Source organism: Fimicolochytrium jonesii, assembly GCF_025526975.1.
Source record: "Fimicolochytrium jonesii strain JEL569 chromosome Unknown EV422scaffold_1, whole genome shotgun sequence".
In the NCBI taxonomy this organism is placed as follows: domain Eukaryota; kingdom Fungi; phylum Chytridiomycota; class Chytridiomycetes; order Spizellomycetales; family Powellomycetaceae; genus Fimicolochytrium; species Fimicolochytrium jonesii.
Window position 1 is genome coordinate 1,150,087 of NW_026515668.1, and position 23,328 is coordinate 1,173,414.

Sequence of the window (23,328 nt, forward strand, 5' to 3'; positions counted from 1 at the left end):
AGAATTATGTCGTATTATGTAGAGATAGTTCTGTGCGTTGGCTGTGGATAACCCCCCCGTGCACAGCATCCTGCACGTATACCCATAGGATAGCATAGTTAACCCCATACAGTGCCGAAGGGCATGGGTTTAGTCAGTCTTGTACTGTACACCGGTGATGACGTTATAATCGCAAAGACGCTTACGCCGGAAGTGACAGCGCGTCAAAGCGAGCACATTCATTTTCGCCAGAGTGACAGAGCGCCAAAAGCGAGCATTTGAGGTTTCTGCACAATATGGGAATCGACGTGGGTTACGTACCGCTCGATGCCATAGTGACCGGAAATCTGCGGGAGGCGGATTTGCTTCCGCGCCACAAATATCAGCAGAAGCACGCTGGTGTAAAACGAGCGGTTGAACGGAAGAAAATACTACGCGAGCAACAGAATCAGCAAGAACACTTACCCTACGTGCCTCTATGGCGATGGCTCCCTCCAAAACAGACCGAAGAGCCCGGAGAGGCGGATGCAAAAAAGTACCAGCACCAGCAGGAGATGTTGAGGCACTTGCGCTCGAGGGCGAAACTATTTGGTTTGAGTTTTCGAGCTTGCGCGGACGACGAACCGGATGTCCACTCCATTAGCTTCTTGACCCCACCGCACTCGGCCACTGGCTTGGAGAACGCGGAGTATCAGAAGGATCTTTCAGCATACGGTGTGCAAGAGAGGCAAGGAAGAACGATCAGCTCGGCCGCGGAACGCGATAATCGACGACACGGTCTAAACAAGTCCATTGATGAAACAGTTTCAAAGACATCCGCGATAGATTCGCAAATGACGAAATCGTCCGATAGTAGTCAGAATACCCGAGGAGGACCCAAAGAGACGTTTTCTCAGCCCGCCGCACGTATATCGGGGCCTTCGCTTTCTTTGTCACCACCATGGTCCCCGGGACATGAAACGAAAGGCCAGGAAGACTCGTCGAATGGGAGCCGCTGCATCGCCATTGCACTAGTAACGCCGTCCCCACCCTCATCCAGGCCGACGACCTCTCCCGCTACTGCGGGGAAACCGAAACCAAAAACGGCGCCCGATAAACCACAAAAAATCGAATTCACGCTATCCGACGCCTTCACTAAATCGCGCCGGCGAGCACGGAAGGCTTGCCAGCGTGCTATTTCGCGAGAAGTACGGGCGCGCAGTGGACGGGTACGGATCAAGCACGGGAGGAACAACACAGATAGAGATAGGCCTTTAGAACGGGGCCGCAACGTTAAGTTCTCCATGAGCCATGAACGTCAGTCACAAAAAGATGTTAACCTCTTGTCGGACCGACGAGTGGCGGGTTCTTATGCCGCAGGGCAACAGTCACTGTCAGACTCACGGGGCGGACTTGGCTCAAGAGAGGATTATCGGAGTGGAGGTCGCGCAGGTAGTGAGCCGGGAAAGAGCCCTTCTGAGCTATTCAACAACTCCAACGACTCAAATTTCAGCAGCACCGACGACGATGACGACGACGATGTGGACGAGCTGCTCTTTGGTTCAGTGGAGGGATGGAACACGGAAGGCGGAGATGAAGGGCACGAGCTGTATCTATGGACACAGGCCGCTCGAGAGCTGCGCACAACCATTTCGGAGGCCAGCCTGCAGTCACACCCGTATGCATTTCCGGAACCTCGGAGCTCTGCTCAACCACAGAAGGAGGGCGCAAGTGGCCGGGCGGATAATATGGCCTCAAAATCGGCGGACGTTGATGAGAGACAGAGAAAGACCGCGAGATCGAACGCGAAGAGTTGGTCGCAACGGCTGAATGATTCATCGACGGTCAATGTTCACCAGCCGAATACTTCCAAGGAGCCCGCGATGGAAAAAATTGATACCTCCAGCAATGGGACAACCATGTCTTTGGACCCCTCCAACCCTACCGCCTCAATCCAAGCCGAAGTCTCACGTGCATCTCTCTCATCAAGAGGCACACCCCACGTCCTCCCCTTCGCCGACGCCGAGAAAGCGCTCGGAAACACCGCGATCTCACCGCCGGGACCCGAACCGACCCCGCACGCCATCTTAGCGCAAAAGGGCAATCTCGCAACATACCGCAGAGGCGCGGGATATACCTGCACACAACGATTACCGCCGCCCGTCCGCAGTATTCCATCCGCGCGGTCGGCACCGTGTTTGTTGGATGCACACGGGACTCGGAGCGCTACCCCCAGACTGGAGCTTCCTGTCGTCCGGCCGAGTACTTTGCGGCATTTATCGAATCGCGGGGAAGCGCAGCAGCGGCAGCGGACCGGGCGACCTAAGCCGACGAGGACGGCCGTCCCCGGTCCTACAGCAGATCCGCCTCCGAAGGTCAAGGTTGATGAGATGGAGGCGGACCGAACTGGCCGAGAGGCAAAGCAGGAGGGCCCCGAACCGCTCAAACTTCCTGTGTTGCGTTAATCATGACAGATCATGCGCTGGTGCAAGGTTTTACTGGGATTGATTGATAATTGATATGCACTAACCATCAGAGCAAGGACTCAGAATGTCTAGCTAGATACCTGGGAGGAATAGCTAGAATGTAGGCAGCGTCCGAGGAGTGTAGATTTTTAGGCATAGCTTCTCTAATCATAGGTTAAGGGTTCTTACGATAATGTGGGTACCCATGAAGAAAATAGGGTTCATTCTAATGGATAGACGCAATCAAACCACGATAGCCTGCTCCATATATCAATGAATTATTCGAGATAGACCTTTCATAATCAACAGTTTTATTCGATTTCATCAACCAAGCTGTTACATATGCTGGCACAGATACAATTGGGGGAGACAGTTAGGTGAAGGATATAGAAAAGTAGAATGTTCCCGACATATCCGGGAAACTGGAGAAGCTATATAACGATACAAAATGTCAGAACACGAATGAACAAGCAAGTCGTAAAGAAAGCAGACGTGATCAAAACAGGGGAGAGACGACCCAAGGAGGGCGGTAAGTAAGACAACTGAAAAATGTCATGCGGGTCCACCGCAGGTTCAACCTGCATATGGCTGTCGCCACTCGGTAAAGGTGGTAAGTGTCGGAGTAGAACATCGAAAACGAAAATATCATGTCGGAGTAAAGCGTTGTGACTAGGCGGTAGCAAAAGACTGTGTAATTGATCACACGGAGTCCAACCGACCACATACGGCGGAGGGCGGTGAACAGAAGGGAGGTGGAGAGTAGCCGGGGAGGATAGTGGTTGCCAAGGATTTGGGATGACGGCCCAAGTGCGGGGTGGGAAGACCCGTCGATGGCAAAGGGGCCATGCGAGGGAAACGGGAATGGTGTGTCGGGGATGGTTGAGGCGGCGGGAGGGAGTGGAGGGCGGACATCGAGATGGTAGAAAAGACGAGAGTGCGGGGTAAGAAAGCTGGGGAAGCAATGGGTTTAATGCGCTCGAAAGTCGTGCTAACGACCGCGACAGCAGTTATAAGACTTGTAGTTCGGAATAACTGTTCGCGTACTGACGAAGCGTCTGATGGGCGACTGTCGATGATGGTCTATGGACCGGGCGTATGACCGCAGGCGAACCATGCTGGGGGAGGGGATCAAACTTGGATAAGACATGGTCGCCCTAGGGGCGTCGTGGGTCGGACATCGAGGCAATCCTTGGTTCCAGACACCCTTGGCTACGCGGAAGGGGATCTCGGGTTTGGTGCCTACTCTGTAACGCCCACGTAGGCGAGACCCTGGGGATTTCAACCAGGAAGGCGTGCATCTCGTATCCATCGGATGCTCGAAGACCGCGCAGCAGAGCGATGATTCACCCGTGGGCAAGTTTATCAATGCTCCAGAATATCGTGCCCCTGCCCCAGAAGGGAGGATACGGATGTGGGGGACTGGGGCGGCGATGAATCGCTGACTCCCTCTGCCCGGGACGGTGGTGGCATGCCTGTGGCAGGTTTTGGAGAACGAATATCCAGAACGTACGAGAGCATGGCGGAAGAGGTCGTCATCGTTTTTGCACACAGATGAGGAAACTTGGGTTGCGAGAAACCACTAAGTGCAATGAAAGGAGAACGCGCGACTCGGATGGAGACTCGCCGTGTCAGTCAATCGGTAGGCCGCTACGGAGAACCCTTACACCGATTCCCGTTGACGTGACGATGGAGCGCATCCAGTCGAGTGACTAAAAGGAATGAAGGTTCAGTATCAGACAGGGACCCGGCCGAGAGTAAGAAACTACACTTACACGTAGTATGACACACGTCGCAGGCGAACGGCGTAAAAGTCTCCATGTGGGTAGTCGCATGGCGCTTCAAATCATGCTTGCGCATGAAGCCACGCTGGCACACCTCACACACGAAAGGCTTTTCCGGCGTCGGGTTGAAGTGCGACTGGTAGTGGTTCTTCAGATTGTAGAGCTTCTTGAAGAGCTTCCCGCAAGTGCACTTGAAACAGGCCGGGCTGCACTTCTTATCGACATCGTCACCACCGGTCTTTCGAGCACACTTGTAACAATCATCGCAATCCATTGACAGCGGCGGACTGGAAACGGGAGAAGGCGAGGGCGAGAACTTGGTACGTTGGTTTGGCACGTCGACGTCTGATGAGACCCTTCCAGAGGAATCTGATGAGGTTCTCGTCGACGATGCGTATGAGGTCGTCGGATTTGGTGTCTTTTTCCGGTTCGCCTTCTGCCTCCCTTTTCCAATAACTTTTCCTATGGCAATGTCCGTTTCGTTCGTCATGTGGTACATCGGACCCGTCGGGCCGGGGTCGCCATGCCGAATCCATCTTTCGTTCGTATCGCAGCTCCTTGCCGACTCATTGGAGCGGCGACCCAGTCGCGCTCGGGAACGATCGCGTTCAGAATGGATGCTGTCATGGTAGTCTCCATCGGAGAATACCGTGGATCCACCAGATGCGATGGATTCGCCAAATGACGACACGGTACCTAGAGAGCACATGCTCGGCTTCTTCTTCGGACAAGACGCAGGAGCTTGACTACGCGACCGGCTACGGGTGCGACTCCTGCTACGACTGCGGCTCCTGCTCCTACTGCGAAGAGATGCATCTGAGCAAAATGTTGCACCGGTGGTAGTCGGAGGGGCGAAAACGAGTTCCCCGAACGCAGAGGGGGCGGAAACCGTGGTAATGACATCGGCAGATGTAACATCGGCCTCGTCGGTTTGCAAGTCCGGTGATGGGGACGTCGGAAGAGGTGTGGGGAAACAGATTTCGGGACCGACTCCGTAAGACACCGAATCGCGAGGAACTGTCCTACCGTGCGCGTCAGAGAGCATACCAGCGGGTAGTAAGACGGTCGGTGCAATGAACCCGGACGCGATTGCTGCTGTGAGAGCAGCGTCCATTTGTGACAAATCATCCACAAGGTACTGTTGCGAGTGAGTGCCGGCGTCCTCAAACTTGGACATGGAGTCATTCAAATGGCCACTAACCAAGTCTTCCCCGTCGTCATGCGCCAAGGGTGTCACTAGGGGGTCCGGTAGCCTGTTGACTTCGTGCGAAAGGGAGTCCGTTCCATAGAGTTGCACAGGTTGAAGGTGTCCGTGCGCATGAGAGGACATGTTGAGTTGACTATCATCCGAATAGGAGAGTTGGGCACTGCTAACGTGTTGCAGTGTAGACGCTCCTGAAATGAAGTGCCCGTCCTGCTTCAAAGGTGCGATGTTGGCGGTTGTATATGCTTGTTGCAGAGGCGGTTCGAGTTCGAGAAGAGGAGCTGGCCATTCCAATCCTGCGTGCGAGTCAGAACGGTTCAGATCCATCCCACGCCGTGCGGCTCGAGACATGCTACTGTTTCTTGTGATCTGGTACGACGCAGGCAGCTGCACAGTGTCGGCCGGCGGGGCAGGGATGTCGAAAATCTCATACATGGATTGCATTGTGGAGGCGCCTGCGCCGGGAATGCCGAGATTGTCCAGCATGACGATTGAATCTCGAGCGTTGTATCCGACAGTGGCACTCCCAAACTGCGATTCGAAATTGATGCGGTTCAAGAATGCCGCTTCTCCGGCAGCGTTCAGTGCGGCATCCTCAAAATCGATAACCGTATCCAACGTCGCCATATCGAGAAGGCACTGCGAGGTAGCTCCTCGTGATAGATGTTCCTCAAAATTATCCAGGTAATTGCTTCCGATACCCTCACCAACAGCCTGATCGTCGGTTGCATTGCATCCATCTTCTTCGTTAGGTCCAATTTCACGAGAAATCAGGTTATGTTCACGTGCTTGAAGTGAGTCGGACGATGTAACGTCAATGGCAAGAGCCAGCTCTGCCAAAACGTCCGGGGGCGATGTCGGAGGGGATGGAGGCCCGAGAGTACTGATTTGAATCTCCGTGGTTGGAGCCGCAATGTTCTGCGACTTAGAGTAGTGCAAAGCTGGGCCGGCCAGCGTCACTTTTTCTGAAGAAGGTTCCGGTGAAGTCGGGGGAACTACGGAGGGAGATATCTTCGCCGCTGAGCGAGCCCCGCGACCAGCGCGAAACCAAGGCAGGTTGATTGCTTTTCCCAAGCCTCGACTTGGGATTGATAGTGGGCTTCGGCCGGTCCGGGTGGAATCCGACGTTTTCGAAGCGATGGTGCTGCCAGCAGCATCTGAAGTTGTCGTAGTTACGTGAACCGTCATGTTGAGCAGTTGTGCGTTTCAAAGTGGTTCCTCTCTGCGTCTCGTTCAATGTTCCAGCAGCTACGGAAGGATTCAGCTAATATATGAAGCGAGCCCTATGCCTTGATGAAGAGGGTTTTAATTGTCGTGACGTTCGTGCCCCCTAACTGGCGTCTGTGACGTAACACCGGATGGAACAGAAACGCAACACCCAGCCTTGGCTCAAGATGGGTGCGGAGCGGACAAGCAGGGAAGTGAGGGCCCAAGGCGCTCTTACCTTTGAGACAGATCAGGGCACGTACTCGGCTTGCCAATAGCAGCACGCGAAAGTATTTGACAGGCAGCGAGCGCCCTTGGGAAGAGATGAATGGTGGAGCGACAAGCGTGTATGTCTCGACTTGGGGAGTAGCGGAATGGAGGAACAGCTCTATGTATGTATGTATGTTCGTAGTTTGCTGTGCGTACCTGGGGGGATCTTGCTTCTGTTGGTTGTGTGTGCGTGGGAAAAGGGGACGACGCAAAGGGGAAGAGAAGCAAACGGCCTATTATGTTGGATCGCGCGTTCCCACCTGCTGTGACCAAGAACTGATCACATCGACATCGACGCCCTTCCTTTGCCTGCCTGCCTGCCGTCGGGGCCTCGAGTCAATTTGTCTCTCTCTCATCCTTCCATGTCTCCTTCGCTGCCCTCAACCTTGCTGCCGCACTCCCGCAGCACATATCACTCATGCCCGCGCGCCATCCGGAAAATCATGTCCCGGTCTCGGGGAAATGCGATTTTTCTCGCAAAGCTTTCCCTCGCCAATTACCATATTTTATTGACCCTCAATTTCAATGGTCCCTCATCATAGGGTCATACCTCCAGCCCAGCTTGAAATTGAGCGAAAGAACGAGGCAGCGGCAGTGCTGGTGTGCATGGGCGATCGTGGGTGAGTGGTGGTTGTTGTGCGTGAGTGGTGCGCGTCTCTCTGATGTCTCCCCACGCCCCCCTCACGTCCGAACGTGTCCGAGAGCCGCTCACGTGACCCCGGATGAGTTGATTCCCTCCTTCTTGGGCCGGTTACGTATGTAGGTAGAAAGGAGAGCGCATATATACATACATAGCACGACAAGGGTGTAAAATGCATATTACAGCAGCGTGGAAACCGTCGGCAACGAAAGGAACGCGGGCCAAAAACGATCTTGAGCCTTGTGCCATTCTAGGTCCATTTTGAGCCCGTTGTCGAGTCGCTCCAACCTCCATAGCTCGAGAAGGATCACGGCCTGGATTTTGGAGTTCCCACAATACGCCGTATCACCTAAGCCTACAGACAGCCTTGTCATATGGAGGACTCGCTGAAAAAAAGCCGAGTCATCCTGCACGTAGACCTGGTGAGCCGGAGTATGTTCGTTGCCGCGCTTCTTGCCCAGATTACAAATCTCACTCGCGGCTTGTGCCGTACTTGCTGATGTTGGCGGTATTCACCAGGACGCTTTCTATTGCCAGGTGAGTTGATACAGCAGGGCACGTCAGAGCACACTCTCCTATAGTGGTGCTTCCAATGTAACTTCAGTTCCTGGGCAGGTCGAACACGTTAGACTGGGGATTCCGATAGATACCCCGCTAGGAGTTCAACAATGGAATGGACTGATCGCAGTCAACTACGCTGCGCGTGCGAAAGGGATCAAAAGGTTGGACTTTGGCACCCATAAGGGTACCCGCCGACTGTTGCTCACTCTGTTACCATCGAAGGCACACAACACCGCAGGAAGCGAGAGAGAAGGCGCCAGATATCGTGTTCGTTCATGGTGAGTAGAGGGGGGCACCCGGGTTACTGCCGTACTTTTGCTTACAGATGGCCCTACATGATTTTCCGCCACAGTGGCGACATTCGCAAACGGCGATACCACTTATCAATACCATACAGAGAACATTACATATCAAACACATAAGGTGCGCGTTCGGCAGCTTCCGAGCCAAGGGCTTGACCGATACAAACTCACCGCTTAATTTGTTAGGTCTCATTAGACCCATACAGGTAAAGCAGCGTGTTTTACTGTCCCACTGGCTCTCTCATTGACTTCCGTTGGCTTCTTCAGAAATGCAAGCCAAAAGATCATGAGCATCTTCGAGCGCTTTTGCCCGACGTATCAGCGCGCATCTATCGGTAGGGCTCGGTAAATCGTGGCTATCACCATTTCGACCTTGCTAATGGTTGGTATCTTCACAGATGAAGCATATCTGGACATCACAGATTTGGTCAACATCCGCATCAAAGCGCAAATGCACAATTGGTCTGATGCGGAAGGTGTGAACGGCGATGTTGAAGAGGGTGACGGACCGGTCGTGTCCTGGCTCGGAGCCGGCGTACTGGTCGGAGAACAGGTCGCCGAGTCGCGTGGTTGGCTGTGGGTAACATCCGGCAGTTTTGCAATAGCAACTCCGTATCAAGCTAACGCTCTCACCGTCTCTGAAGCGATCTGCAGCTTCGCATCGCAGCAGATGTCAGTCAGGAGATCCGAAAGACGGTCTACGACGAGCTTCAGTACACATGCAGCACCGGAATCGCACATAACAAGACATTAGCGAAAATATGCTCCGGACTCAACAAACCGAACAAGCAGGTACATTGGAAGTGACAATGCTGGGAGTTTGAGATAGGAGGCTGAACGATGGTCTAATGAGATGTCCTTCATTAGACCATTTTGCGACAAGCAGAAGTGCTGAAGTTCATGGAGTCATGTCCCATGTCAAAAATTCGGAACCTTGGTGGCAAGCTGGGCGACGAAATAGGGCAGGAACTACACGCAGAGAAAGCCGGGGATATATGGTATTATCGTGTACTGCTATTCCTCCTTCACATTCTTGCACACCTGCGCTAACAGGTCTGGCGGACAGGAAATACTCCCTGGAAGTGCTTAGAGAGAAGTTTGGTCCGCAAACGGGAACATGGGTGTACAATATTAGTCGTGGTATATGCCACGAGGAAGGTATGTGTGGCATACCGCTGTTGTCAAAGGTCATTGTCCCCGATCGACTGATGTTTTTTTTTCAGTGACGGAAACATCCATCCCCAAGTCAATGCTGTCATGTAAATCACTACGGCCAGGCGCCACCAACGGGGCTGCATTGGAGCATTGGATCGGCATCCTCAGCAACGAGCTGTACACCCGCCTGCAAAACGACCACGCCCAATACGCCCGATGGCCACGTAGCCTAGTCCTGCACATCAACCACGGCGGCCGTACGGGAGGTACCGAGCGTAGCAAGCGTGGAGACTTTCCCGCCTATCATCTCGTTGTCAATCCCGACATCATCAAGGAGAAATGTCTGTCACTGCTTAGAATGTCTCCAGGAAGCAGCGGGGCCGGATTGGTTGTGCAATGGCCGTGCGACAGGATCGCGATCGGAGTGAGCGGATTTGTTGAGGAGGAAAAAAATTCTCGACGGCTGGATCAATTCTTTACGAAGATTGCGGGGCCGGCGCCTGTTTCTACGGAACCTGACGCTAACGATGTGTCGATATCACGTGGAGATACGGATAAGGGAGACGTACATGCATCTCGTCGAGGACGGCTGGATCCGTCTGCGAGTAACAGACCCTTGGATCGATTCTTCTCTAATAGAACATCAAAACCGGATGACGGTGCTGGCGGTGCAACGGCGAGCTCCAGCAGTGCTATCGGTGGGTTAAGTAACCCAACACAGCCTTCTCTTGGGCACGACAAAGTTTCTGAGCAACCCGATTCAGCAAGGAAAGGCCGCGGAACGTTGACTTCCTTCTTCCGACCCTCGTCAGAAAATCCTCATTTGCAACCTCTTCAGCCCTCCCATTCTCCATCATCCGCGAATCTGGAGCCTCCGACCACAGGGTCGTTAGCAAGCATGGAGGTGGACAGTGTGCTCAAAATGGACAGCGAGGCCGAGCTTGGGACAGGGGTAGCGGACTCGGGGGGTTTAGATCCTGCGCCTCGTTCCGATGAAGACGCCGAGTTCCGTTGCCCAAAATGCAGCGAGGTGCTAGATAAACGTGATACTGACGGCGTACAATGCCACATGGATTTTCACGTCGCTATGGAGCTTCAAGATTCCTTCAGGCCCACGGCACCCGCGAATCCTCAAAACGGAGGCGATTCAACAGGGAGTGGTAATCCAAGAAAGAGAAAGGCGAATACTTCATTATCGAATCCACGGCGAGGAGGGTCGAGTGGGAGTGGCGAAGCGGGTAGGAGCAGGACAGGGTCGGTGGCGGCGTTCTTTCAGCAGCATAATCGGCGTGCTGAATGAGGTCTGGAGGTAAATGCCGGTGATGTGCTCGTCTCCGTGCGGAAGATGGCACGTGGAGATCGAATTTTTGAGTTCAAAACGAGTGTCGTTGGACACTGCAATACACTTCGCTATATCTCCTTCTTTGCAGAAGCGAGAAAACCGCGTGAAGCAGGCTAGAAAGGCAGAGGCCAGAGCAATCGTTGTTAAACTTGCGATGTGACAGAATAAAATAGAAAACACGCATATACGTAAATACAAGTGAGCTGATATGGAACGGGAAGTGAAGTGGATGCACATCCCGGCAAGTGAGTGCTAATATGCAAAAGGTGAAGGCTACGCCTACCATAATATACGCCGCTACCTATATATTAGGACCATTCCCGACCTTGATTGATGTACCTAGCGACCAGCTCGCTGACCAAGAGGTCGTCCTCTGCCGCCGCGTGTACCTCTGTCGCCGCCATATCCGCCTTGTCGTGCCCCATCGCGACGTTCACCGCCTCGGAACCCACCGCCAATCTGGCCCGCGTGCCCACCACGTTGTTGATCGCGCGGCCCACGGTGGTCACCCCGTTGCTGCGGCTGTTTGTCGTGCTGCGCTTGCTGCAGGCCCAAGTTGATGGCTCTAGCTTCGAGTAACCGTTCGTTGCTCTCGACGAGAGTTGCCACCTTGTCCGCGTACACCTCAGCCAGGTGCTCCAGGTGCGTAGTATCACCGCCACTCTCTGCAGCACGGTGGAAGACGACCGTGCCAGTGCCCTGGTCGATAGAAGCTTGAATCTCCTCGTTGATGATCATACGCGATACGATACCGCGAACGCCAGCGGGGGTGAGGTCGAACATGGACGCGAGTTGCTCAATCCCCAGAGATTCATAGTGTCGAGAGTAGGAGAAGAAGTATGTTCGCAGACCTTCCTCCTTGATTTTCTCGCTCAACATGCTCATGATGCTGTCCTTGTTAGGCATAAGATCCCAGATCTTGACCTCCTTGATCAGCTCTTCGCACTTGCGCCACTCTCCTGCTGCAAGAGCTTTGGCAGCACCCATCACGTGATCTCTGGTGTTTTCCGGAGGACCTATAGATAGCGAATCAGTACAGATGGAGAACGAGCGTACTCCTGAAAACAACACCTACCAGAGAAGACTTGGCGTTCGTTGTAGTCAAGCATTCTTCGGAAAGGCTTGCTGATCACTCGCCGGCGAGGCTCATGCGCATTCGCTGCCAAGTTGGGGATCTCGAGCAACATCGACGATGTCAGGTACACGCATTCCAGGAGTTCAAGGTTGATATGCATGTGGAAGGGTAGCTGACGAGCCTTCTCCAAACGTTCCTGCTCAGCAGTTTTGTCGGAGAAGCGCTGCATTTGGACGCCTTGCGCGAGAAGCTCCTTCACTCTGCCGGAAGCCGAGATTTCCTGGAGAGTGTACGATGCGTCTCTGATCAGACCAGCGCGGAATGCACAGAGCCCAAGCTGAACCATAGTCCTGTTGAACAGGATCTGAGCCGAAATCTCCATTTGCGCAATGTGATCCTGGATGTGAGACATCAACATCATGTCTCGCGCTGCCATGAACTTGTCGTGCAGCGCAAGGTGGTACACGTGACAAAGCAGAGCTCGAGTTCGGACGCGATCCACATCCGTCTTGTAGAGTTCAGTGCAGAGACGCTCCACCAATGTGACAGGCTCGTCAAGGTCCTCATTGAGAGATGGACACAAAACGCGAACTTGCTTCTCGACGGCACGAATAACTACATCGGGCTTGTAGTAGACGTGTTCCACTCGGCGCATTTTCATCAGGTCCGACGCCATGGCGAACCCTGCTCCCTCGAGGTATTTCTGGCCTCGGACAATAAGAGCGTACAGCACGGTTTCGTCTCTCAACCTATTCACATAGTCGAGAGTGTGAGGATCCATGTGCTGCAGTGATTTGCCGAACTCGTCGTCAATCCGGTCGATCAAGGATGATACGCTTCCTCGGATGATGACGTTATCGGCGTTTTTGAACTTTTCCTCCGCAATCACTTCCGAATCTTCTTCGTCTACCACCTCCAAGATTCGCACATTGTCATGTTCCTCCAACAGGCTGAAGAAGGTATTCAACTCTGTTGCAGCGAGCTTCCACATCTCGGCGGTCATATGTCCAGTCGTGGAGGACACGGAATCGAAACGGGCAGGAATCAGAGCGAGTAGAACCTTGATCTTCTGGTACGGGGTCTCTGCGACCTCCAACACTCGTTGCAGGTTATCCAACTGAACTTGACGATCCGTTCCCTAAACAGTCGGAAAGTGACAAGTCAGTAAGCCACTCCTTTGGCAGTAAAGGTTCCATCGCCACTGGTACCGACCTTCTTTCCGCGAAGATTTATGAGCTCTTGTAATTTCTTGAAGAGGTTTTCGGGTTTCACTTCGAAAACCTTGCCACCCTTCCCGACCACCTGAAAGTCATCACCGGCCTCGACTGGGCCAACTCCCTTGGGCTTACGCTTCCGATCTTTCGACTTTGTCCGTTCGGTGTCGCTTTGTTCTGTTCCGTCCTCGGCTACTTTCACCCACTTCTCCCGTCCAGTGAGCCCTTCATCGTCAGAATCTGATTCGCTAACCGGTCGCTCTGCGGCAGCCCTCTTAGCCGCCGCAGCTTCAGCTTCATCAGCAGAGGCGTCTTCATCGATGGGATTCTAGAAATCGCAAGAAATTGTATGAGGACGGAATATTTCAACTTCTGAATCTTAATCGAACCACTCACTGTCTGAAACTTTGCAATGTCCGACTCAAATTGTTTGTTGTGCTTCCTCAACCTTTGCTTCATAGCGTTCAAGCCACGAGACGAGGAGGCGTTCATCTTCTTCACGGCAACCTTGTTCGTCAACACAGATTTCATGAAATCCTCCAGCTCCACAATGGCCCGGATGTAAAATCGAGGAACGCCCTCGCGTTGGATGATAGCATTCGATTTGGCGTAAGCTTTGTTGAGCTTCTCGAATTCATTCTGGATAGCAACCCAATCGTTGATCTTCTGTGCATTCTTCAACGATTTGACGGTGCCCCGCATTTCATCAAACCGCTTATCCCTCGCAGACTTCACCACGCGCTTGGTATCATCGTCAGAATCCTCATCAGAATCTGAGCCTGCGAATCCTCTCATGAACTTGCTAGCACCAGTGGCAGGCTTTCCGGCCGCGCCACGGTCGGCGTCGGAATCAGAGTCCGAGTGGGAAGCATCGCTACCATCCTCGGAACCAGAGTCTGTGGTGGCATCGCTGTCGTGGGCTTTGCGATTCTCCTCGTCGGACGAGGAGTAGTCGGAGTCCGATTCCGAGCTGGAATCGCCTCCACGAAAGAAACGAGACATGATTGAACGCGCGGGAGGTTCTTGTTAGAATCCCGCGGCAATGAGTTGACGAGGATTCTACAAGCGGCAGGCGGGCGGGCGGTGCTGTGAGCGGGAGCGAGTCGTGCAGCAGCAAAGTCGCGGTGAAAGTCCGCCAAGATAATCTCCGTTAGAGGGTTCCTGCGTTCAAGTGATGTCGGCAAATGTACCAACACCGTTACTGACGGACGGCGAGGGAGTAAGTGTGGCGTTCAGTGTGGCGTCCACGTGGCGCGCGACCAGACGGACAGCATCACTGACAGCACAACGAGGGCTCTCAGTATTGCATGCAAGCATTATTTTGGACAAGAAGATACAGAAGTAGTTTGTACGGGCGACGTTTACAAGAAAAGGCCCCCGCAAAGAGAGGGTGATGGGTGCTTCAAAATATACAACACTCGCACGCTTTACTTGGGGTCGGACGACATGGGCATACTTCCTCCCATCTTTCCAATTTCGCTGACCCTCTCTGGATCCATTGAAGCAAAACCCTGCCGGCCCTTGTAGGTAATAACATCCGGGTCATCGGGAGAAATCGTTTGAGACAATGGCTTTTCGTCACTCTCCATCGGGTCCTTGCTCCTGGTGTGCTGGGCGGGCGAAGAGTAACCGATGTCTGTACCCGAGGGCGGCGTGAAGTCATCTTGATCGTCACCGCGGAACGTGTCTTCGACGGAGGAGTCAGCCGCAGTCTTGCTCGTGCTGTAGGCGCCTGTACCGTCGTTGTTGCCAGAGGCACGGCCACCCTTTGCCGCGATTTCACGCTGATGCGACGAGGAAGATGGAATAAATCAGAGACCCCGTCGTAGGAAGGTGACCGCACCGAAAAAGAGTAACTCACCACTTCGTCGCGATCCATAGATGCAAAGCCTCGGTTTTCGGTCATCTTCCTCCTAAATGTGTAGGGTGGAAATGCGTGGGTTCAAAAGGCTGTCTAGAGTTGATTGAGTTGAAGCGTCGTGTAAGATAATTGAGTTGAGTTGTGTTGAGAGAGGTCCGGCACCCAGAGTGGCCCCTTATATACCGAGGGAGAAGTGAGGAGCGGGGGGAGGGGCGGCGAGGCAGTTGCGAGTGAGTGACGTCTGTTGCGGATGCTCTGGGAGTCTTCTTGATGAAGGCGGTGGCAGCTGGAATCGTCATGCTGCAAAGGGCTGAACTTTTTTCCGAAGCCGTCATTGAGGCTCGTTTCTCCGCAATGCACTTCGGTTCCCCCGTTTGTGCTTTGACGTATATATATAGGCCTGAGCGGCCTGCGTCCTAACAACGCGTGACCAGGGGCAGTGTCCTAGCTATGGACAACGGAGAGACGACGTTCATGAAAGCGGGCTGTTTGTATGCACTTCATTTTCGAGGACAGTAAGTCTCAAGTTTTCTTATTCGGGGAATAGTAAATTCCAAAAAGATATACAATCTTGGGTACAAAAGGACTCGAAAAAAAAAGATACGCGACGACGAGCTTCACATCCCCGTTTTTACACAGACATCGGGAGAATGACGCATCTAATCACATCGGCTTCATTCGACGATCCCGCGAAGGTTCTCATGTGGCGCGGGCTCAGCCTTGGTCCTGGATGGTCCAGAACTTTTACCGCCTTTCGAGGAAATATCGTGCTGTCGAGGCGGAAAGTAATGAAGTCAGACGGTGCATTAATTTCAACTACGAACCGGGCGATGAAGCTCCCACCTGCTTCTCGTGGGGATAATTCTCACTGGCAAATCCAAATTTCGCCCCAGTACCAAAGTCGTTCGGGTGCTCCCCCGTTTGCGCTTCGTCCTGCACCTCTTTGTCGAACGAGGCGATGAGCTCGGGATCCTCCCGCTCGACAGCGAGCGTGGGCTCGTTTTCGCCGTAGGCGCCTTCACGGTTGTTTCCGCCCCGTTTGACGTGCCCTTGGTTGCCGCTCATGATTTGGCTAGGTAAGTTCAAGGTAGTGCTGACTGAGTTGCAGATGATAAGTTTTCTTGGTAATGGACGAGTCGTTGATGTTGAAATGAGCACCGGGAAGCAGACACAGCTCGGCTCTATTATATACCTTCACCCAGCGCTCTCCGCCGCACTCACTTCCCCATCGCACGTCACGGTGATGTATGTACTAGGGTTTGCTTCTCCCCACATTTCTCCACGTCCAGGGCAATAATGATGCAAGATACTGATTTTCCGTCGTTACCCGAAATACGACAGCGCGCAGCGGCTCGTCAGACTTTTGACGGGTTCCTTTCGAATTTTGACGGGGTATAGATCGAAAGAAAAGCGACAAGCACAAAAGCGAGCACATTATTGGAATTGACAGCAGAGAAGCACATAAACTCACAGGCAGGTAGGAATCTTCCGCGCAGACGCTAGTAATGCAACCGTATATGGTTCCGAAGTCTGAAGGCGGGGATAGCGAAACTGCCCTTCTTCTATATCCCAGGGAAAGCACTGGGAAAGCACCATCCCGTCGCGTCTCGCACTCACCCCAACGCACTACTCAGCCGCTGCTATCGATGGGAACTAGTTCTTAGCCACTCATTATGCGTCATTATTCCATATTAATGCGTCATTATTCTACCATTGTAATTCGGCGCAGTCCAGAAAACCAAACGGAGTTTCTTTTGCTAACTCGAAACAGATGTCGGTGGACGCCCTTGAGCAAATTGTAATCGATTACCAACGCCCCCTTTTCCAGAGGGTCTTCGCCTTGCTTGGTCTCCTTCAAAAAGACGTTTGTGTCAAAGTGTACTGAGCATCGAAAACGCAATCCGGAGACGTTCATATATCCCTCATTGGTGGACGAAAGCCATCTCGACCAAAAGTTTTGATGGATGGTTGGCCGAATGTTTCCAGCAGCGGATTTGCTTCAGCGCAACGCCGGCACTTCATGAATTCAGTCCCCAGAGTTTCAGTATCCACTGATTTCCGAGGGGCGCGACAAGGAGGCGATACCGAATGGAATGCAATTCAATCGACAAACAAACAAAAATCTGATCTGAATGTAAGTGGAACCAAATGTGCGGGGACTGCGGTGCGTTCATGTAGAACTGCGGCCAGCGGAGTTTGTAATGGAGCAATGCGTTCTGTGAGCGACTACTGAGGGAGACCTCCCTGCGAGAGGTTCTGGTGGATGCAGTTGTCAAAGTTCTCGAATACTTTAGGAGCATCTTTGTCAAGACGCACTGGCGCTCCACAAATGCACCTCCATAGAGGTTCTGGGTCAGTACCAGCTCCTCTTCTCCATTTGCTTCAAGCACCAAAGCGCCGCATTGCTGGTCACTTCTGCCGACCGAAGGACTTCTGCCGATTTAGCTCGTCAGATTTCCCATGATCGAAGTCTTCGTGTCGTAATTGTCGTGAGGCGCCCCCACAGGTCTTTTCACAACCCGCGCATATGTGTCGTTAGTATCGGCGGGAACTCAAGGAAATGGAGTTATTCCCAGCTTCGATTACGGGCTCTAGGTCTCCATCATGGTTTGCACTGATACCCCAACTCCTCAAGAATATCAAGCGTGCTTATATGTTCTGGAAGATCAATGCCCATCTTGGGTACTCAGCCCACGAAGTCGATCTAGCGATTATGAAAATGCATGATGCCCAAGAACATGTTGAGAGTGACGGTGGCTCCACGCATTTTGACAAGAATTCGGTAACAAATTCAGCAAGAAACTGCGAGGCAGTCCGAGATTACGGGATTGTCTCATAGCGGGAAAAGGACTTCAACCCGACATCAAGGCCCAATGTTTTTTTGAACACTTGAGACTCGGAGATGTGCCCGAAACGCAACTCCATCCTTTGTTTGTCGATCTTGGAGTATCCCAGTCTTTATTGGCTTGAATCTTGGACGGGGCGATGCGAACACCACGTCACATCCGTTCACAGCGAGTCCGAGCTCATCAACCATCCGAATATCACGAGACGGACCTAATGAACGTACATCGCGCAGATGCTGCTTCCGATGCACGCGACAAAGTCAGCGGACAAGGTGCGCTCCCGGAGCCGGAGTGCAATAGACTAATGAACCAACCACGATGGATGTTGAAACGGGGAGGGAGGGGACGAGGCGTTTTCTAACCAATTCTACAGGCAAGTGAATGAAGGATACATTCATACTGGGGACCCGCTCGAGAAACGCTCAGTGCCGCATGGGAAGCGGCTGTGGAGAGGACCAGGCCTCTACCAAGCCCTTCCTCGGTAAAGTGAGAGGCGGGAGAACGTATAGTCTCTATAATGCAGCGCACTATGTCACTGGCCAGCCCAATTTTGAGGTCTCTTGAGAAGGATATGTTTTGACTTGGAGACTGACTTTCCCTTAGTCAGCACGACGCGTCGAGGGGTCGCGCAGCACTCCGCTTGTTTTGGCGCGCAAGGGCTTTTTTGGCGGGCGGATGGAAAAAAATGTGAACGAGATTAGGGAAATGGAACTGGATATATATACTAAGAGCTCGCGGTTGTTAATGGATCGGAAAAAGATTGTCTTAAGACCGTTCCTACGTATGTCATGTCACGAGGGGCTGGCTGCAACTTGCATAACCCCGAAGCAGGGTTGGGAATGTTTGGGGCCGATCCGTCTTCCGTCTACGTAAGCCCAGCTCACGCGTTGCCGCTTACTTCAAATCCCTAGAACGTCACTTGGACATGCGCTGCGTCGAAACCGATTGTAGCGTTCGCAGTACAGTATAAAGTTCGGCACGGACCACCCTCTGGTCTCTTCCGCCGCAACTTCCCACGCATCTCGATAGGTTGCGCATTCACCGTGTTCAGATAGCCGCATTTCAGTAAGACCGCCCCGCTCGCGACGATATCCTTTTCCAACTCTCGAAATCCAGGGCACAGCGTCCGGAGTCAAATTACGGAAACGCAGGAACGCGTCGCGCACACGTCCTCCGAATCCAAAGCGCGCATTCGTGGGCTCTCCCCCCCAGCGTCGGCGTCAGCGTCAGTTCAGCAATCCCGCCGTGTACATACATATATATATTCGATGACGGAGTACCATACCGCCAATGGCCCATTCCCAAATCTGGGTCGAGACTCAGCTCACAAGCACCGCCACTCTAGAGATCGAACGGAGGACCTCGAGGCTCTCAGGTGGACGCTGTCGTCCCTCCCGCTCGACAGCCACCCATCACCGTGGAGTATTGCGAAACCAAACGCGGAGCGACAGGCATCTCATCAAGATGGAAGCCTACCGACTGTAACAACAGATACCTCCGCTCGTAGTCAGGAAGGACCGTCGGCGTCACCGTCAACGGTAGGCAAATCGCTTGATCAGCTACCCAAGTCCTTCGAAAGACCGACGTCTCTTGGCTCCCCGGATTTGCTCCCCGCATCGCGGTATTCGGCGATCGTCAAAGCTGCTGTAACAATTCAGCGCGCATTTCGGCGGAGAAAAGCTCAGCAACTCCCGCAAATCGCCGCCGCTGTCAAGATACAAGCCGCAGTTCGATCTCATCTGACAAGAAAACAGGTAAATTGGCGAGAAATCGGCTTACTTGAGCATTCTAATGTGATTTCTCAATCTGAAATGGCTTCTCTTTCAGATCCTTTTGCAGATTCACGCCCAGAATGCTGTTCTCCACAGGGAGCTCGCGGAGAGGAATGCCTTCATCTCTCGGCACGCTGTGGAACTCACAATGCGGAACAACATGATCGAGCAGTTCGGAAAGGTAGATTCTTGATCTCGTTGCTCACTTCTTCGTCTAAAGGAGTTGAAAAGACTGAAACCTCGTTGCCCAAACTAGACGATTGCCAACTTGCGTCGGCATGTGGCAGACACCTCCTCTTCTTACGAAATAAAATTGGACGTAAAGGAGAAGCAAGTGGAGCAGCTTGATCGCGATCTGCAGACTGCACTTCGAGAGTCCAACGAGCTCAAGCTTAGCCTGGAGGCCAATGCTGCAGAATACGCAAAAATGGCCTGGGAGATGAAAGACCAGAGCTTCCACGGATCTCACATTAGCCAGGTGAGCTTTTTGTCATCATTGCCCGGAGCCGTTTCATCCCTGCCTTACTATATATGACCCCGCTTTCGCTCAGTATAACGGCGACATACAACGCGAGTTAGAAAGCGTGCGATGTGAGCTCTCAGAGACCAGATCATATAGAGCAGCGGACAACATCAGACTATCTTTGAAAAATAAAGAGATACAGGAACTCCGCGGGCAGATGAAAGAAGTGCGGCGCTCCCTTGAAGCCGAGCTGGCAACGAAGAATACCGAGATCGACGAGCTCCGCATCAGAATATCCCGTCTGCAAACCCAGCATGGCCCGCCACCACTGACCCCACTTGATACCGACCTACCGCCTCGTGCCCCTTCCTCGGCCAGCGCTCACAACCCTCCCTCAGGTTCCGTCAAATCGATTTGGGGCAGTTCAGATCAACATGTGCACCCATTCGGACTGTATTCGCACGATGTACGTAGTGGCAAACGCGGGTTGGGTGCTGTTATTCACTTCAAATCGGACTGCCGGTCTAATCAATGTCTATCTTTGGCACAGCAAATGTCGTCGGACACTCTGTACAGCAATGGCAGTAGCAAGGGCAGCACCCCAATAATCGAACATGGACCGGCCTCATTCAAATCCTACAACATGAATGACAATGCAGTGAATGGCAGAGGAATATGGAACCCGATTGCGTGCGACTTGGATTTCTTGAACATGTCCCCCGCCATGGTACCCATGTCGGCGGAGGTAAGAGATGCCACCGATATACTTTTCGAAATTCGAGATTGCTCATGCGTTTCACAGTCCTTGGCAGACATTTATGGGGATGCACCTCATTCGCGGGGAGGGGATGGCATGGGCGATGCCGAAGATTTTTCTCAATATGGGCAGAACGCCTTGAGTACAAGACTCGTGCCTGGAGCGCAAGAAAAAAACACGTCCGCAAACTTTTATGTATGGTGCAGGTTGTCGTTTCAATCAAAGCGCGTTCTTGCTTACCCTCCACGTTGTAGTATCTTGTGGACAAAATCGTGCGCACGAATGATCAGCCGGCCTCCCTTCTCCTTCAGCAAAAGCTCAAAACTGGTGGCACCGACGTCAAGAACATGATTTTCGATGCTATCTTGGGACAAGCTATTAGTCTTATTAAGAACCGCTTCGGAAACTTCTTGATGCAGAGAGTCCTTGAATTTGGTGAGTGATGCCCTGTCTTGTCCTGAAGTCTTCATGACCCTATAGCGTGTGTTAACAGCGCTTTTGTTGCACATCTAGGTACGCCACAGCAAGTGCGTGTACTGGGTCAAACCTTGCGGGGCAATGTATTATGCCTCGCTTGTGATCGTTTCGGCTGTCATGTGGTGCAGAAGGTAAGACAACTGACAACCTGAATTATCTTATCGAGCACTCAAATGCTAATGACAGCCTTTCTCAACGATCCAGGCTTTGGATACAGTGGACGAGGACCTGAAAACCCTTTTAATCTCCGAACTATTCCGTTGTGTGAGGGAAACCATAACGCACAGATTTGCATGTCACGTTTGGCAACGCATATTTCAAATCAAGTGGAGCGGGGAACCCCCGGCCGTCATGCACTATCTGGATGCGGCGTTGAAGGGGCAATGGCATCTCATCGCGAACGATGAGAACGGTAGTTTGGTTGTTCAATGCATCTTCGAGAATTGCGGCCAAAAAGAAAAAGGACCTATCCTTTGCGAAGTATTATCAAGAACGGTCGAGGTCGCAAGAGGTAAGCCAGGCCGGAAGATGGGGAAGTTAGAGAATGGCCTTCCTTCGTGGACCATGTGCTGATCAAGGTTGGCGAACTCTAGGACAATGGGGAAACTGGGTCATTCAACACATTCTAGAGCACGGAGCTCCGGTGGACCGCAACTATGTGATGACCATTCTGGTACACAACTTCTTCCCGATGGCGATCGATCAATACGCCAGCAAAGTCGTGGAGAAGGGTTTGAAGCTTGCGCCGAAAAGGGAAATGTATGAGATGATAGAGACAGTTCTGTCCCCCGGCGGAGGAGGGTAAGTGACTGCATCAAACAAATTGGCACCGACGATGCCCATCTGACGCTCGTTCATCGAACTGATTGGGCCTCGTTGCAGTCGTCCGACGATTCTCGAAATGATGAATAATCAGTTCGCCAACTACGTTGTCCAGCACATTCTCAACCTTGCGGATCCATTGCAAAAGGACATATGCGTGCGCTTGCTTCTCCCTCATGTTTCAACTCTGAGAAACTCCAAGTACGGACAGCGAGTAGCCGCCATAGTTGAAAAGCACATTCGGAACAGTCATCAGAAGTTTGGTCTCGGAGCAACTTCGGCCGCAGCAGGGTTGATTCCTTCCTCTCTTACCATGGGTATCACTGCTTCATCACACTCCATTGGGCTCCGTGGGTGAACGAAACGCGCCAGAACCGTGAATTTAAACATGCAGCCGACCGAGGGAAGGACTGATTATCAGGATTTTCTCAACGACCTTGAATTTACATCGGCTCCGGGTCTGATGCCGGATTATATCCTTTTGGAAAGGATGAAACCGTGTCTCACCCATGACAATCCGATGCCTTTTTGGACTTATAGATATCATTTCCCACCTTCCTACCCTTATGTGCTTATATAACTTAATATTGTACGTATCGAAAGCACTGTACCAAACAAAGAACACCCTTACACCATATGGGGATGCCAGATGCCGTTTGGGCAGGCATCTTTTGCTAACGACTTCATCAGAAACACACTTGAAACAGATGAATCTAGCTCGACATGATGACTGGAGACTCAGAGGCTTCGAGACTTATGGTGGGTAAGTTCACGGGAGAGAACTACTGTAATGAGGTGCGACACGTGCCTTTAGCTAATAGGTTCACACCGAGATGATCGTAGACACGCAGGGATTAGCCCCGTGGGTCGTGTGAAAGTAAGGCTTGCGGCTTGAGGGTATAACAGGCCCGGGCTGCTGTCAGAGTAGGTTTAGAGGATAGGATTTTAGAGAAGGAGAGAAGAGATATACATTAGCCTCTGGCAACAGACCTAGGATCATTACATGGTAGCACCACCTCACGGAGATATCGAGATTTTACCCCGGCAACCTTCACAACTCGGTGGAGGCTAAATTAGCCTCTCTTAAGTTCGAGGACAGCATGTCGGACTGCATCTTGGCATTCAACGCACTCACCTCCCAGATTGCTATCCTCCCG

General features: G+C 52.5%; 6 protein-coding genes across 6 annotated transcripts; 3 read left to right on the plus strand and 3 right to left on the minus strand.

Moving 5' to 3' along the window:
- Positions 1-225: 225 nt before the first annotated feature.
- Positions 226-2,686, plus strand: EV422DRAFT_512003 (uncharacterized protein). The gene has a single exon (XM_053069053.1). It carries the CDS (start codon positions 276-278, stop codon positions 2,421-2,423), a length of 2,148 nt encoding a protein of 715 aa, XP_052930189.1. The 5' UTR covers positions 226-275; the 3' UTR covers positions 2,424-2,686.
- A 1,384-nt stretch (positions 2,687-4,070) lies between these two features.
- EV422DRAFT_490651 (uncharacterized protein) lies at positions 4,071-4,478 on the minus strand (the record flags this gene model as incomplete). The annotated part of the gene is made up of 2 exons (XM_053067479.1): positions 4,071-4,132; positions 4,196-4,478. The coding sequence occupies 2 exons, from the start codon at positions 4,476-4,478 to the stop codon at positions 4,071-4,073; spliced, it is 345 nt and encodes a 114-aa protein (XP_052930190.1).
- A 3,420-nt stretch (positions 4,479-7,898) lies between these two features.
- Positions 7,899-10,842, plus strand: EV422DRAFT_502663 (uncharacterized protein; the record flags this gene model as incomplete). The annotated part of the gene is made up of 12 exons (XM_053068284.1): positions 7,899-7,946; positions 8,044-8,061; positions 8,140-8,246; positions 8,308-8,363; positions 8,438-8,508; positions 8,574-8,593; positions 8,655-8,722; positions 8,786-8,967; positions 9,042-9,179; positions 9,255-9,393; positions 9,441-9,545; positions 9,611-10,842. The coding sequence occupies 12 exons, from the start codon at positions 7,899-7,901 to the stop codon at positions 10,840-10,842; spliced, it is 2,184 nt and encodes a 727-aa protein (XP_052930191.1).
- Positions 10,843-11,223: 381 nt separating this feature from the next.
- Positions 11,224-14,347, minus strand: EV422DRAFT_575249 (eukaryotic translation initiation factor 3 subunit 8 N-terminus-domain-containing protein; the record flags this gene model as incomplete). The annotated part of the gene is made up of 4 exons (XM_053073203.1): positions 13,570-14,347; positions 13,172-13,501; positions 11,960-13,097; positions 11,224-11,900 (listed from the first exon to the last, which is right to left on the minus strand). Exons 1-4 carry the CDS (start codon positions 14,173-14,175, stop codon positions 11,224-11,226), a joined length of 2,751 nt encoding a protein of 916 aa, XP_052930192.1. The 5' UTR covers positions 14,176-14,347.
- A 1,202-nt stretch (positions 14,348-15,549) lies between these two features.
- EV422DRAFT_616352 (uncharacterized protein) lies at positions 15,550-16,465 on the minus strand. The gene is made up of 3 exons (XM_053073965.1): positions 16,227-16,465; positions 15,878-16,131; positions 15,550-15,804 (listed from the first exon to the last, which is right to left on the minus strand). Exons 2-3 carry the CDS (start codon positions 16,097-16,099, stop codon positions 15,709-15,711), a joined length of 318 nt encoding a protein of 105 aa, XP_052930193.1. The 5' UTR covers positions 16,100-16,131; positions 16,227-16,465; the 3' UTR covers positions 15,550-15,708.
- Positions 16,466-18,651: 2,186 nt separating this feature from the next.
- Positions 18,652-22,795, plus strand: EV422DRAFT_582558 (armadillo-type protein). Its single transcript, XM_053073401.1, has 11 exons — positions 18,652-19,634; positions 19,708-19,833; positions 19,909-20,130; positions 20,204-20,581; positions 20,666-20,860; positions 20,918-21,067; positions 21,127-21,307; positions 21,386-21,480; positions 21,554-21,860; positions 21,943-22,150; positions 22,232-22,795. Exons 1-11 carry the CDS (start codon positions 19,149-19,151, stop codon positions 22,527-22,529), a joined length of 2,646 nt encoding a protein of 881 aa, XP_052930194.1. The 5' UTR covers positions 18,652-19,148; the 3' UTR covers positions 22,530-22,795.
- Positions 22,796-23,328: the final 533 nt, after the last annotated feature.

Bases quoted from the DNA above. Each gene is read 5' to 3' on its own strand.
- EV422DRAFT_512003 (XM_053069053.1), top strand. From the start codon at position 276: ATGGGAATCGACGTGGGTTACGTACCGCTCGATGCCATAGTGACCGGA.
- EV422DRAFT_582558 (XM_053073401.1), top strand. From the start codon at position 19,149: ATGACGGAGTACCATACCGCCAATGGCCCATTCCCAAATCTGGGTCGA. The intron at 19,834-19,908 runs GTAGATTCTTGA...TGCCCAAACTAG, and splicing joins TGATCGAGCAGTTCGGAAAG to ACGATTGCCAACTTGCGTCG. The intron at 20,582-20,665 runs GTACGTAGTGGC...TCTTTGGCACAG, and splicing joins TCGGACTGTATTCGCACGAT to CAAATGTCGTCGGACACTCT.
- EV422DRAFT_616352 (XM_053073965.1), bottom strand. From the start codon at position 16,099: ATGAGCGGCAACCAAGGGCACGTCAAACGGGGCGGAAACAACCGTGAA. The intron at 15,805-15,877 runs GTGGGAGCTTCA...CCGCCTCGACAG, and splicing joins ATTATCCCCACGAGAAGCAG to CACGATATTTCCTCGAAAGG.